Below are 14,706 nucleotides of genomic sequence, written 5' to 3'. Positions count from 1 at the left end.
TGCAACCAGATGCAGTAGCCAGCTACTGAGGTCACAACACTAGCGTAGCAAGCAAACTAGCCACACCTGAAAGTTTGTCTTCATTACCATGTAGGTTCAGACAAGTAGATTCATTCCAAAGTATTTTGGAATTCAGATAAGCAACTGTTTATGTAAAGGAATGATCACCAACACATGGTTCATCAAATATAACTGACAGAAATCAACACATGGCAACAACATGACATGCACAGGAGGTTTACTAAAGCAATTGCTTCAGTAAATCACACCTGGCTACCAAAACCATTTAACGAAGCATTACTGCAAGCAAAAGTAGCTTAATTATCCACTAAGTATGCACTTAAGCCACTGGTAAAGCACCAGTAGCATCACAAGTGTAAGGGTATTTTACCCTTATCCATTATTTTGGTAACTATGACACCGTGCTAGAGTATTTGGTCTAATACATGTCTACAAGATGATTCCCAGGTATTAGCCAAAGAGGTATAATGGTGTATAAATGGAACAAGAAGGCAATGGGAGACCCCCCACTTCGATGAAAAATCAACAAGGGAGTTTCAGCCTCGGCCAGTCAGTGGCCTGGTCAGACCGGCCCTAGGACCGGCTCCGTCCGGTCACACGCCCGGTTGGGCCGGGTGCTGGGCCGGGCGCCCCGGCGCCAACCGGCCCCCACGCCTGTGCTAGACGGGCGATGTCCAGTAAGCGCGCAGAAGTGGTCCGGTCAGGGTCCGGTCGCCGACCCGGTTTGGACCGGCCGATCCGGTCCCAGGCCCGGTTGGACCGGGTGCAGGACCGGGCGCCCCGACGCCAACTGGCCCCCATGCCTGTGCCAGCCGGACGATGTCCAGTATGCCAAAGAAGTCGCCCGGTCAGGATCCGGCCCAGATCCGGTTTTGGAACTTTTGGCCCGGTCCCAGGCCCGGTCTGACCGGCCCCTGCGCCGGCCTGTCCGGCGCCAGGTCCGGTTGACCGGGTGCCTCGAGGAAAACGCTGATGTGGCAAGTCAACAACGGCCATATTTCAAGTGACACTATATATACCCCTTCTTCTACCTCTGAAGGGGTAGGCACAACACTACAAGCTGTTCTTGAGCTCTCTCTCTCTCATACTCCATTGTTAGAAACACCAAAAGCCTCAGATCTCCCTCCTCCTCCACTCAAACTCAAATCCCTTCGCGGAAACGATAGAGGAGGGCCCGATCTACTGTTCTACCAAGCCAAATCTCATTCCCCCATGTATTCATCAAGACGCTTGCTCTCTAGGGTTCCTTGAAAACCCTAGGTGGGCAAGAGTGGCCGGAAGCATCCGGGCTGTGGATTTGCTCCTGACAAGATTGTGAAGGTTTGGAGGCTACCTCAAAGTATACCACAAGTGAGTGAGCTATTCCTTCATGGGATAGGCTCCGGAGAATAGGGTGAGCCTTCGTGGCATGAGGAATCCTTCGTGGGACCTCCTTGCAAAGGAAGGGAACACGGGAATAAACCCTCGTCTCCGCGTGCTATCAGTTATCTCTAACGGAACACCTTACTTGTGATATAACTGCCTGTGAGAGCCTTCATGCTCGAGTTACTTGTATCCTCATATAGGTTGTCTCACCTAGTTTGCATTAGGCTCACCTTTATATTCCGCAAAGCCTAATATTGCAAAGAAAAAATTAAAATCTGTAGAAACCTATATGACTCTGACCATCTCTGAACTTTCAATAAGGCATTCAGGTACATAGTTACACATCAATAGGCACCACAAGTTAACGAGATGGCAACCAACAAAGGCTAGAAAGCTTAGCCAATGCCTAGAGCAGCAGCCAAACAAGTCGTAGAGCCTAGCCACTAGCATCTATTGATCAAATGGATCAATTGGATCATGTTCAAGACACATCAGAGCACCATAGGCATCACAAGTGTCAAGGTACTAGCCAATGCTAAAAGCAAGAACCACCAGTAAGCAATTGAACAACAGTAGACCTAGACAAGCATAAGCATGGCACCAGTAAGCCTAGGCATTGCATCAAGATAGTATAGCAGTAGCAATGGAGCATAGCAGCCATGGAAATGAGCAGCACAACAGCAGTACACACATGGCCAGTGGCCAGTAATGGCTTGGCTGGCTAGAGCATACAAAGAGGAAGGATTGGATGCAAAGGGCATCACCAGAGATGTTCCTGTGTGATCCTAGGATCATCAGGAAGCAAGGAGAGAAGAAGAGGAACAACAACATAGACATGGAGGCGCACAGAGAAGTAGAAGAGATGGAGGAAGAAGAAGGAGAACATACCTGCGCCTGGAAGCAGAGGCTACGCCATGGCGAGGCAGTGCACGCGCAGCCGCAGCAGCTGCAAGTTCAAGGTAGACACCAACGTTACGCCGACAAACTCAACCACCAGCACATCACCCTGGGGACGACGGCACAGGCGATGCCACAACATCACCCACGCCAGATCAGTACTAGGCACACGCGAGTGTCGACGACGGCGACTGCAGCTTGCCGGAGGCATCAAATCATCGGAGGCGTTTCGTCTCCAGATCCAGCACGGTGGTGATCTGGAGAAGGAGGAAGCAAGTGATGAAACCACTCGGACAGATCGATGGATCGTCGCAAGGGGGTTCGAACGCGACCGGTGGCGTGGCTGGGGATGGACGGAGTGAGCCGTGGCGGTGATGGTGGAGGCGACGCCATCGCCACGAATCGCCAGAGCGTTAGGGTTGAGTCGAGAGAGAGAGAGAGCGAATGAGTGGGCCGACACGCTCGGTTCGGGCCGAGCTGGTCGATACGTCTCCGACGTATCGATAATTTCTTATGTTCCATGCCACATTATTGATGATATCTACATGTTTTATGCACACTTTATGTCATATTCGTGCATTTTCTGGAACTAACCTATTAACAAGATGCCGAAGTGCCAGTTGCTGTTTTCTGCTGTTTTTGGTTTCAGAAATCCTAGTAAGGAAATATTCTCGGAATAGGACGAAATCAACGCCCAGGGTCCTATTTTGCCACGAAACTTCCAGAAGACCGAAGAGGAGACGAAGTGGGGCCACGAGGTGGCCAAACCATAGGGCGGCGCGGCCCAGGTCTTGGCCGCGCCGGCCTATAGTGTGGGCCCCTCGTGTGGCCCCCTGACCTGCCCTTCCGCCTACAAATAGCCTCCGTCGCGAAACCCCCAGTACCGAGAGCCACGATACGGAAAACCTTCCAGAGACGCCGCCGCCGCCAATCCCATCTCGGGGGATTCAGGAGATCGCCTCCGGCACCCTGCCGGAGAGGGGAATCATCTCCCGGAGGACTCTATGCCGCCATGGTCGCCTCCGGAGTGATGTGTGAGTAGTCTACCCCTGGACTATGGGTCCATAGCAGTAGCTAGATGGTTGTCTTCTCCCCATTGTGCTTAATTGTCGGGTCTTGTGAGCTGCCTAACATGATCAAGATCATCTATCTGTAATTCTATATGTTGCGTTTGTTGGGATCCGATGAATAGAGAATACTATGTTATGTTGATTATCAATTTATATCTATGTGTTGTTTATGATCTTGCATGCTCTCCGTTACTAGTAGATGCTCTGGCCAAGTAGATGCTTGTAACTCCAAGAGGGAGTATTTATGCTCGATAGTGGGTTCATGTCTCCGTGAATCTGGGGAAGTGACAGAAATCTCTAAGATTATGGATGTGCTGTTGCCACTAGGGATAAAACATTGGTGCTATGTTCGAGGATGTAGTTATTGATTACATTACGCGCAATACTTAATGCAATTGTCTGTTGTTAGCAACTTAATACTGGAGGGGGTTCGGATGATAACCTGAAGGTGGACTTTTTAGGCATAGATGCATGCTGGATAGCGGTCTATGTACTTTGTCGTAATGCCCAATTAAATCTTACAATACTCATCATAATATGTATGTGCATGGTCATGCCCTCTTTATTTGTCAATTGCCCAACTGTAATTTGTTCACCCAACATGCTGTTCATCTTATGGGAGAGACACCTCTAGTGAACTGTGGACCCCGGTCCAATTCTCTATACTGAAATACAATCTACTGCACAATCTTTGTTCTACTGTTTTACGCAAACAATCATCATCCACACTATACATCTAATCCTTTGTTACTGACAAGCCGGTGAGATTGACAACCTCGCTGTTTCGTTGGGGCAAAGTACTTGGTTTGTGTTGTGCAGGTTCCACGTTGGCGCCGGAATCCCTGGTGTTGCGCCGTACTACATCTCGCCGCCATCAACCTTCAACGTGCTTCTTGGCTCCTACTGGTTCGATTAAACCTTGGTTTCATACTGAGGGAAAACTTGCCGCTGTACGCATCACACCTTCCTCTTGGGGTTCCCAACGGACGCGTGCTGTACGCGTATCACTGGTCCAGTTCGACCCTAATGGGCTGACCAGTGGGGCCCAGGGGGTATTTTGGTCATTTGCCCTAGATTTTATTTCAATTCAAATTTGAATTTAAATCCTACACTATAAAAATTGCAAATAAATCCTAAACAACTCCAAAAATTCAAGAAAAATATGAATAACTCATAGAAAATATTCCTTAACCAAAATAAAATATGAAATGCAATAAACATTGAGAATTAAAATTTAAGAATTTTTATGTGAATTTTAAAGTGAAAAATTCAAATTTGCAATTTTCCTTGGATATATAAATCAAGGAAAATTCCAAATCACTTTAATATTTCCAAAATTCAATATTTTCAAAAAGAGAAATGTTCTATTATTCTAAACCTTTTCATTTAAGGCAAATATTTTCCAAAGGAAAGTTCTATTAATCCTAAACCTTTTCTTTTACAAGAAAACAATATAAAAGTATTATAAATTACTGCCTAAGGCCTAAATCGAATTAAACCTAAATCATCCAAATTTTAATAATTACTCCGGGGAAAGGGTTTCAACAAAAAAATAATGCACCCATGCATGCACCATTTGGATTTTATAACATTGTCCTTATCGGACAATGATGCTTATTTTTTGAACCCGAGGTCCAGGCTCCATCCAAACCACCGAACTGCATTATCTTGCAGTCACCAGGCAAGTTCACTCTTGCTCATACCATATTGATTATTTTCTATCAATTTACTCGCAACGCAATATACTTATCACTCCTGCATTGAAAATAAAATGTTACTTTTCCAATTATGAATATGACTATGTGGTTGGCAATGGAACCATGGTATGTGTTGATGGTGGAGGTTCCATTGCAAGGGTTCTACTCATCTAGGACTAATCACCAATGTTGTCTAGTGATTGTAGCGCCGTACATTTCCCGTTAACCATGAGATCTATAATTGCTCCGGGGAAGTCAGTTGTATGTTTTCCCTCTCGCATATCAACAGACTAGTGATAAGGGTTGCCTGTATGAGTCTATCTATTGGTAAAGGTGAGGACAGTAGTCTGGAACAGTCTACCAATAGGTATAGCAGAGAGCAGACTTATTAAAGGTCTATGATGGATTGTAAGGGTTGCCCGGGTTAGTTTATCTATAGTGTATAGGACAGGGCATAAGAATTGTTCGGAAAAGTCTACCTTAATGGTATAGGTGATAACAAATGTTTGAGTTAGTCTACCTATAGATAAAGAACAAGACAGACTTACAAAAGGGTGGGTCTTCGTGGTCGCGGAGAAGGCAGTGATTGGATTGGTTCTTATGCCGGGCCTCACACCAAGGAAGTGTGGACAAGAAAGTACGCCCGGTTGGCAACAAGGATAAGTTCTCTTATGGGAAAAGTAACGCACATCTGCATAGTGTACCAAATTGTGGCTTGTCACTTCCAGTTCCGGGAAGGGAACTACGAACGCGGCAGGAAAGGAACTCCGTGAAGTTCTGGTCAACCTGTGAAGACTGGCGGGCATTGTTTTCAAAATAGAATAAACATTTTGAAGAAATGTTTGCAAAACATGCATTGACCTGAGATTTTCTGATCAATGGTCGTAGCTAGTGCATCAAACACCTTTTCTCTTTTGAACTTGCTGAGTACCTCTGTACTCACTTTCTTTCGACACCCTTGCTAGACTGTGACAATGAAGAGGAGGCGTGCACCGGAGCACCGGAAGGGGACTACGAGTTGGTCTACGAAGAGCCTGACCTATCAGAAGGAGTTGAAGGCGTGGACTATGGGCTAGTATACGGAGTTGACAACACCGAGGCGGAGGAATAGAGTCTTACCTTAGACACCTCGGAGCCGAGCAACGTAGTGGCTTACTTAAATAAGTTGATGAGCTCATCATGTCTCTTAAGTTGAGTTGTAAGAGTACTTAAGTAATATCGTAGGGTGTTCTCATTGGACCTGTGAGAATATCAACTTGTTAAGACCACGTTTGTAATATAATTTGGAGTGTTATGACCGGCAATATTTCTGTTGTGCCACTTTGAGGGATGTGATATTTGTGAAGAAATCCCTTCATGAAGATCATATCAACGACTTGTATACTACAACATGAAGTGGTATGTTGGGTCACCGCACCTGGTATCAGAGCAAATGTTGCGACCTTAGGTTGGAAAAACCTAGTAAAGGGAAAAGACGTGTAGGAGTCAAGTAGGAATACTAAAGAATTCTCTAGAAATATGATGCTTATTCACTTGAGAATAACAAAATCATATCTTTTAGTGCGATAATTCTTTATTATAACTATTATGATGCATCATCACTACTAATATTTTACTCATGTATACAGCCAAAATGGCATACATTTTTCCAAAGAGGACGTTAAGGAAGGTTGAAGGTTGGCTTGACGATTATGAGGGAAGTCTTATAGATCTCCTGCGAGGGATGCTGAAAGATCTTGGTTGCGAAACCAAGATTCCTGTTCTCAAGTACATCTACTATGATGGCGAGAAAGTATCCAAGTGCAGAGTCGCAGTACAACTACCCAAAACACTGGAGATGAGCCCCATTATGTCGTATGGATAAGCCAAAACACTCACAACGGCGTACCACATGGCTATATTTAAGGCAATTCTCAAACTCAAGCAACACAAAACCTTAGATTTCCTGTGTTCAGAGTATTCTCATGTGCCTCATGCCGAGGAAGATGAGGATCCTTCTCTGAATCGTCTACTCATGGCACAAAAACATCCTAAGTAGCAGCACATCACATGGACATCTGCAAGTCCTTGTTGACTACATTGTACTTACTACATATGAAGATGGTGGAGGAAGTCACACACATGCTTTCTGAGTTCACGGACCCTGATGAAGTCCAGGCTTGAATGCATGATCTTAGGAAACAACCCCAACATACAACACCTTACTTCAGCCTAAACAACTTCATAGATTTGAGTGACCAGGTGCCAAAACTAGTTCCATCTACACCCAATTTCGTTCCACATTATCCATATGTGTCAGATTCATATGATGTAGGATGTGTGGGAGACGCTTCAGGAAACCCAGCTTATTCGGAGTCACCAATCGAGAACTCGATTGGTTGGCGTTTCGGGGAACCCTTTGGGGATGAAGAAGAACCTATTCTGTGTGATACTGAAGAAGAAGGAGGCGATGTTAACCAGTATCGTACCCGACACTACGGGCAGGGTGAGAAGGATACTAACTCCATTTCTCTTGATTTGGAGATGGGGGTATCAAACACATGAGGTAGGTGAGAGCTCCGGAGTGAAGAAGAAGAAAAAGAAGAGGATGAGGGGGCAAGTGGATAGAAACCCTCCATGGATGGCGAATGAGGGAGGTGGGTATCCTACTGGAGATACATACGAGTCACTGTCCAGCTATTTCGGCATGACAGATCTCTGCCTCGGCACTTCGTCCGAATTAGAATACATTCCAACTGGAAGGACTTATGTTCCGGATGGTGTTCAGAAGATCAACCGTTGTACCGGATGGACGCCAGGCATGTACACGGAGACAAACGAAGATGACGAGGAGTAGTGTTCACGAGAGGAGTAATGTAGTATAGCTGGTATTGTACTAAGACGTATTTTAAATTTCCGTTGGCTTGGGCTTGGAGCCAAAATAAGTGGTTATATACGCCACATGTAATATATGTGTGTAATGTTATGTTATATACGGTGTATATACATAATAAATGTTTGCTTTGGATTTGCTTCTTGATTTCATTGTGTGACTAGTTATGAGCATTGAGTTGAGCTCAGAAAACATTTGCATGGTGTAATTATGAGTATCAATCTTTGTCACAGGACTAGGGGGATATGGCGTTAGTTGAAACCGAGGATGCTCGAAGAGAGCGGGAGGAAAAAGAAAAGGAAGAAGCAGACGCAGCGGCCAGAATGGGAGATGCACCACCACCACATCCTATGATGCATCTAGACTTCCAGCAGTACGTGAGGTCGATGGAATAAGATAGGAGGAGGTACCAGGAAAGCCAAAACAAGAACATGCAAGATTTCTTTGCTCAAGTCATCAACAACAGGGGCAATGAAGGCAGAGGTGTAACCCTATCAGACTTTCAAAATGCAAGACCACTACCTTTTGCATCAGCTCAAGAACCAATGGATGCAGAACATTGGCTGATGGATACAGAAAGGAAGTTAAGGACGGTGGGATGCAATGATGAGGAAAAGATTAGGTATGCTACCTATCTTTTATCAGGACCCGCAACTTCATGGTGGGAGAATGTTGTCGCTGTACACCCACCAGAGAAGGTGTTCACATGGGAGGAATTCAAGAAGAAATTTCGGGATGCTCACGTTCCGGAAAGTGTGGTGGAGTTGAAGAAGAGGGAGTTCGAAGAACTACACCAGAACACTGCACCAATCATGCAGTATGTTTGTGATTTCGACCGTTTGGCTAGGTGTGCACCAGAGGAGGTTAATTCAGATGAGAAAAGAAAGAAGAGGTTCATGAAAGGAATGAATCCTTATATGAAGATGCAACTGAGGTTAGCACGGACCGCAGAGTTCCAGGAACTGATTGACTAAGCAATCACTTTCGAGGATTACTACAAGAAGGTCCAGGAGGAAAGGAGGAAGAGGGCTTGCATCGAGCCAAGGAAGTACCTAATCACTAAACCAACACCGGATAGAAGTTTCAAACCACGATTCCGACCTACCGGTAACCAGAATAATCGTGGAGGTTCGAATCCGAACCCGAAATCCCAAATAATCGTCAACAATTGTGGACAAAGGGGACACATCATGAGAGAGTGTCAGAAACCCAGGATCATATGCTATGGTTGTGGGCAAGAGGGAAACATGAAGCCGGAGTGTCCGAACAAGGCGTCCTGGAGTGGACAGAACTCAGGAGGAGGACGAGCTGGAGGCGGTGATACGTCTCCAACGTATCCATAATTTCTGACGTTCCATGCTTGTTTTATGACAATACTTACATGTTTTGCTTGCACTTTATAATGTTTTTATGAGTTTTCCGGAACTAACCTATTAACAAGATGCCACAGTGCCAATTCCTGTTTTCTGCTGTTTTTGGTTCCAGAAAGGCTGTTCGGGCAATATTCTCGGAATTGGACGAAATCAACGCCAAAGATCTTATTTTTCCCGGAAGGCTCCAGAACACCGAAGGAGAGTCGGAGGAGAGCCAGGGGGCCACCACACATGTGGGCCGCGCGGGCTACACCTTGGCCGCGCCGGCCTGGTGTGGGGCCACCCTGTCGCCCCTCCTGCGCCGCCTCTTCGCCTATATAAGCCCTTTCGACCTAAAAACTCGATACCTTTTGACGAAACTCCAGAAAGACTCCAGGGGCGCCGCCGCCATCGCGAAACTCCAATTCGGGGGACAGAAGTCTCTGTTCCGGCACCCTGTCGGGACGGGGAAGTGCCCCCGGAAGCCATCTCCATCAACGCCATCGCCTCCATCATGCTCCGTGAGTAGTTCCCCCATGGACTACGGGTTCTAGCAGTAGCTAGTTGGTACTCTCTATCCTATGTACTTCAATACAATGATCTCATGAGCTGCCTTACATGATTGAGATTCATCTGATGTAATCGGTGTTGTGTTTGTTGGGATCCGATGGATGATACATTATGATTAGTCTATCTATAAAGTTTGTGAAGTTATTGTTGCTGCAATCTTGTTATGCTTAATGCTTGTCACTAGGGCCCGAGTGGCATGATCTTAGATTTAAGCTTTATAATTATTGCTTAGATTGTATCTACAAGTTGTATGCACATGTCACTGTCCGGAACCAAAGGCCCTGAAGTGACAGAAATCGGGACAACCGGAGGGGATGGCGGTGATGTGAGGATCACATGTTTTCACGGAGTGTTAATGCTTTACTCCGGTACTCTATTAAAAGGAGTACCTTAATATCCAGTAGATTCCCTAGAGGCCCGGCTGCCACCGGCTGGTAGGACAAAAGATGTTGTACAAGTTTCTCATTGCGAGCACGTATGACTATATATGGAAAACATGCCTACATGATTAATGAATTGATGTTCTTTCTTAATGCTTTATCAATCCTATCAATTGCCCAACTGTAATTTGTTCACCCAACACTTGTCACTTGTTATTGGAGAGTTGCCACTAGTGTAGATCGATGGGAACCCCGGTCCATCTTTCATCATCATATACTTGCTCTACATGTCATTGGAAGTAGTCTCAACTATTTTCTGGTGCCATTGCTCCTGTGTTACTGATATTGCTGCTGTGTTACTATTACTATTGCTCTCATATTACTGCTACTTTCACATCACCCCTGTTACTAGTGCTTTTCCAGGTGCAGCTGAATTGACAACTCAGTTGTTAAGGCTTATAAGTATTCTTTACCTCCCCTTGTGTCGAATCAATAAATTTGGGTTTTACTTCCCTCGAAGACTGCCGCGATCCCCTATACTTGTGGGTTATCAAGACTGTTTTCTGGCGCAGGCATAGTGATACGTCTCCGACGTATCGATAATTTCTTATGTTCCATGCCACATTATTGATGTTATCTACATGTTTTATGCACACTTTATGTCATATTCGTGCATTTTCTGGAACTAACCTATTAACAAGATGCCGAAGTGCCGATTCTTTGTTTTCTGCTGTTTTTGGTTTCAGAAATCCTAGTAAGGAAATATTCTCGGAATTGGACGAAATCAAAGCCCAGGGGCCTATTTTCTCACGAAGCTTCCAGAAGTCCGAAGGAGAGACGAAGAGGGGCCACGGAGGGGCCACACTATAGGGCGGCGCGGCCCCCCCTTGGCCGCGCGGCCCTGTGGTGTGGGGCCCCCGTGCCGCCTCTTGACCTGCCCTTCCGCCTATAAATAGCCTCCGTGACGAAACCCCCAGTACCGAGAGCCACGATACGGAAAACCTTCCAGAGACGCCGCCGCCGCCGATCCCATCTCGGGGGATCCAGGAGATCGCCTCCGGCACCCTGCCGGAGAGGGGAATCATCTCCCGGAGGACTCTACGCCGCCATGGTCGCCTCCGGTGTGATGTGTGAGTAGTCTACCCCTGGACTATGGGTCCATAGCAGTAGCTAGATGGTTGTCTTCTCCCCATTGTGCTTCATTGTCGGATCTTGTGAGCTGCCTAACATGATCAAGATCATCTATCTGTAATTCTATATGTTGCGTTTGTTGGGATCCGATGAATAGAGAATACTTGTTATGTTGATTATCAAAGCTATGTCTATGTTTTGTTTATGATCTTGCATGCTCTCCGTTACTAGTAGATGCTCTGGCCTAGTAGATGCTTGTAACTCCAAGAGGGAGTACTTATGCTCGATAGTGGGTTCATGCCTGCATTGACACCGGGACAAAGGATGAAAGTTCTAAGGTTGTGTTGTGCTGTTGCCACTAGGGATAAAACATTAGTGCTATGTTCAAGGATGTAGTCACTAGTTACATTACGCACCATACTTAATGCAATTGTCTGTTGCTTTGCAACTTAATACTGGAGGGGGTTCGGATGATAACCTGAAGGTGGACTTTTTAGGCATAGATGCAGTTGGATGACGGTCTATGTACTTTGTCGTAATGCCCAATTAAATCTCACTATACTCATCATGATATGTATGTGCATGGTCATGCTCTCTTTATTTGTCAATTGCCCAACTGTAATTTGTTCACCCAACATGCTGTTCGTCCTATGGGAGAGACACCTCTAGTGAACTGTGGACCCCGGTCCAATTCTCTTTACTGAAATACAATCTACTGCAATACTTGTTCTACTGTTTTCTGCAAACAATCATCTTCCACACAATACGGTTAATCCTTTGTTACAGCAAGCCGGTGAGATTGACAACCTCACTGTTTCGTTGGGGCAAAGTACTTTGGTTGTGTTGTGCAGGTTCCACGTTGGCGCCGGAATCCCTGGTGTTGCGCCGCACTACATCCCGCCGCCATCAACCTTCAACGTGCTTCTTGGCTCCTCCTGGTTCGATAAACCTTGGTTTCTTTCTGAGGGAAAACTTGCTGCTGTGCGCATCATACCTTCCTCTTGGGGTTACCCAACGAACGTGTGAAATACACGCCATCAAGCACATTTTCTGGCGCCGTTGCCGGGGAGATCAAGACACGCTGCAAGGGGAGTCTCCACTTCTCAATCTCTTTACTTTGTTTTTGTCTTGCTTAGTTTTATTTACTATTTTGTTTGCTGCACTAAAATCAAAATACAAAAAAATTAGTTGCTAGTTTTACTTTACTTGTTATCTTGTTTGCTATATCAAAAACACAAAAAAATTAGTTTACTTGCATTTACTTTACTTTATTCATCATGTTTCCTTTTAATTTTACCACAAAAGACATACCGGTAGGACGTGGGTCTATAGTTGGGAGAAATAATATAGAAGAATTTTTCAATCATGTTAGTACTATTGAAAATTTTGAAGATAGACACTTGGTAGACCTTGCGCCTACTTATGAAATTGCTGCTGCGCATTTAGTTCGCCTGTTGGAAACTAAATTTGTTAATCTTAATCCTATAATCCAACACATGTTTTTCACACTTGGCGATATGGAAGAAGGGGAAAAGAAAGATTTTGTATTAGAAACCCTTCTTAGAGAATTTGGTGGTCTAGCAAGAGAAGCTAGAAAGGTGTTTGCTAAATTTAATATGCTTGGTTCCCCTACTAATTTTGTTAGTCTCCTTGAAAAGATGGATATGGATAGAATAAGATACACTAATAATATTGATGATGGAGGGGAGATCAAAGCACCAATACCATGTAAGCTCCTAGCTATGAATGATGCACTAGAAAATAACTATGCTTGGCTTGTTCCTGAAAATTTGTTTGATGAGAGTAGCACGCCTAAGACTAATGAAAAGGGAGATGCTAAAACTTATGTATCTAATATACTATGCCTGGTTGAGAAAAGCCCACACCCCGCTGTAGAAGTACCACCCTTCCATAATACTTGATACACACTTTCTGCGCCTAGCTGAAAGGCGTTAAAGAAAAGCGCTTATGGGAGACAACCCATGTTTTTACCTACAGTACTTTGTTTTTATTTTGTGTCTTGTAAGTTGTTTACTACTGTAGCAACCTCTCCTTATCTTAGTTTTGTGTTTTGTTGTGCCAAGTTAAGCCGTTGATAGAAAAGTAAGTACTAGATTTGGATTACTGCACAGTTCCAGATTTCTTTGCTGTCACGAATCTGGGTCCACCTCCCTGTAGGTAGCTCAGAAAATTAAGACAATTTACGTGCATGATCCTCAGATATGTACGCAACTTTCATTCAATTTGAGCATTTTCATTTGAGCAAGTCTGGTGCCATTTTAAAATTCGTCAATACGAACTGTTCTGTTTTGACAGATTCTGCCTTTTATTTCGCATTGCCTCTTTTGCTATGTTGGATGAATTTCTTTGATCCACTAATGTCCAGTAGCATTATGCAATGTCCAGAAGTGTTAAGAATGATTGTGTCACCTCTGAATATGTCAATTTATATTGTGCACTAACCCTCTAATGAGTTGTTTCGAGTTTGGTGTGGAGGAAGTTTTCAAGGATCAAGAGAGGAGTATGATGCAACATGATCAAGGAGAGTGAAAGCTCTAAGCTTGGGGATGCCCCGGTGGTTCACCCCTACATATATCAAGAAGACTCAAGCGTCTAAGCTTGGGGATGCCCAAGGCATCCCCTTCTTCATCGACAACATTATCAGGTTCCTCCCCTGAAACTATATTTTTATTCCATCACATCTTATGTGCTTTTTCTTGGAGCGTCGGTTTGTTTTTGTTTTTGTTTTGTTTGAATAAAATGGATCCTAGCATTCACTTTATGGGAGAGAGACACGCTCCGCTGTAGCATATGGACAAGTATGTCCTTGGTTTCTACTCATAGTATTCATGGCGAAGTTTCTCCTTCGTTAAATTGTTATATGGTTGGAATTGGAAAATGATACATGTAGTAATTGCTATTAATGTTTTGGGTAATGTGATACTTGGCAATTGTTGTGCTCATGTTTAAGCTCTTGCATCATATGCTTTGCACCCATTAATGAAGAAATACATAGAGCATGCTAAAATTTGGTTTGCATATTTGGTTTCTCTAAGGTCTAGATAATTTCTAGTATTGAGTTTGAACAACAAGGAAGACGGTGTAGAGTCTTATAATGTTTTCAATATGTCTTTTATGTGAGTTTTGCTGCACCGGTTCATCCTTGTGTTTGTTTCAAATAAGCCTTGCTAGCCTAACCCTTGTATCGAGAGGGAATACTTCTCATGCATCCAAAATACTTGAGCCAACCACTATGCCATTTGTGTCCACCATACCTACCTATACTACATGGTATTTTCCGCCATTCCAAAGTAAATTGCTTGAGTGCTATCTTTAAAATTCCATCATTCA

General features: G+C 44.5%; 1 protein-coding gene across 1 annotated transcript; it reads left to right on the top strand.

The window, feature by feature from the left end:
• The first annotated feature begins 8,467 nt into the window (after positions 1 to 8,467).
• Positions 8,468 to 8,896, top strand: LOC139831460 (uncharacterized). Its single transcript, XM_071820740.1, has one exon. The coding sequence runs from the start codon at positions 8,468 to 8,470 to the stop codon at positions 8,894 to 8,896; it is 429 nt and encodes a 142-aa protein (XP_071676841.1).
• The last annotated feature ends 5,810 nt before the right edge of the window (positions 8,897 to 14,706 follow it).

The sequence above is a fragment of the Lolium perenne genome, chromosome 1 (assembly GCF_019359855.2).
Source record: "Lolium perenne isolate Kyuss_39 chromosome 1, Kyuss_2.0, whole genome shotgun sequence".
Lineage (NCBI taxonomy): Eukaryota > Viridiplantae > Streptophyta > Magnoliopsida > Poales > Poaceae > Lolium > Lolium perenne.
Note: the sequence above shows the minus strand (reverse complement) of the source record. Positions and strands in the feature narration are given on the sequence as shown.

Excerpts from the sequence above, each read along its gene's own strand:
- LOC139831460 (XM_071820740.1), top strand. The coding sequence starts at position 8,468 with ATGGATGCAGAACATTGGCTGATGGATACAGAAAGGAAGTTAAGGACG.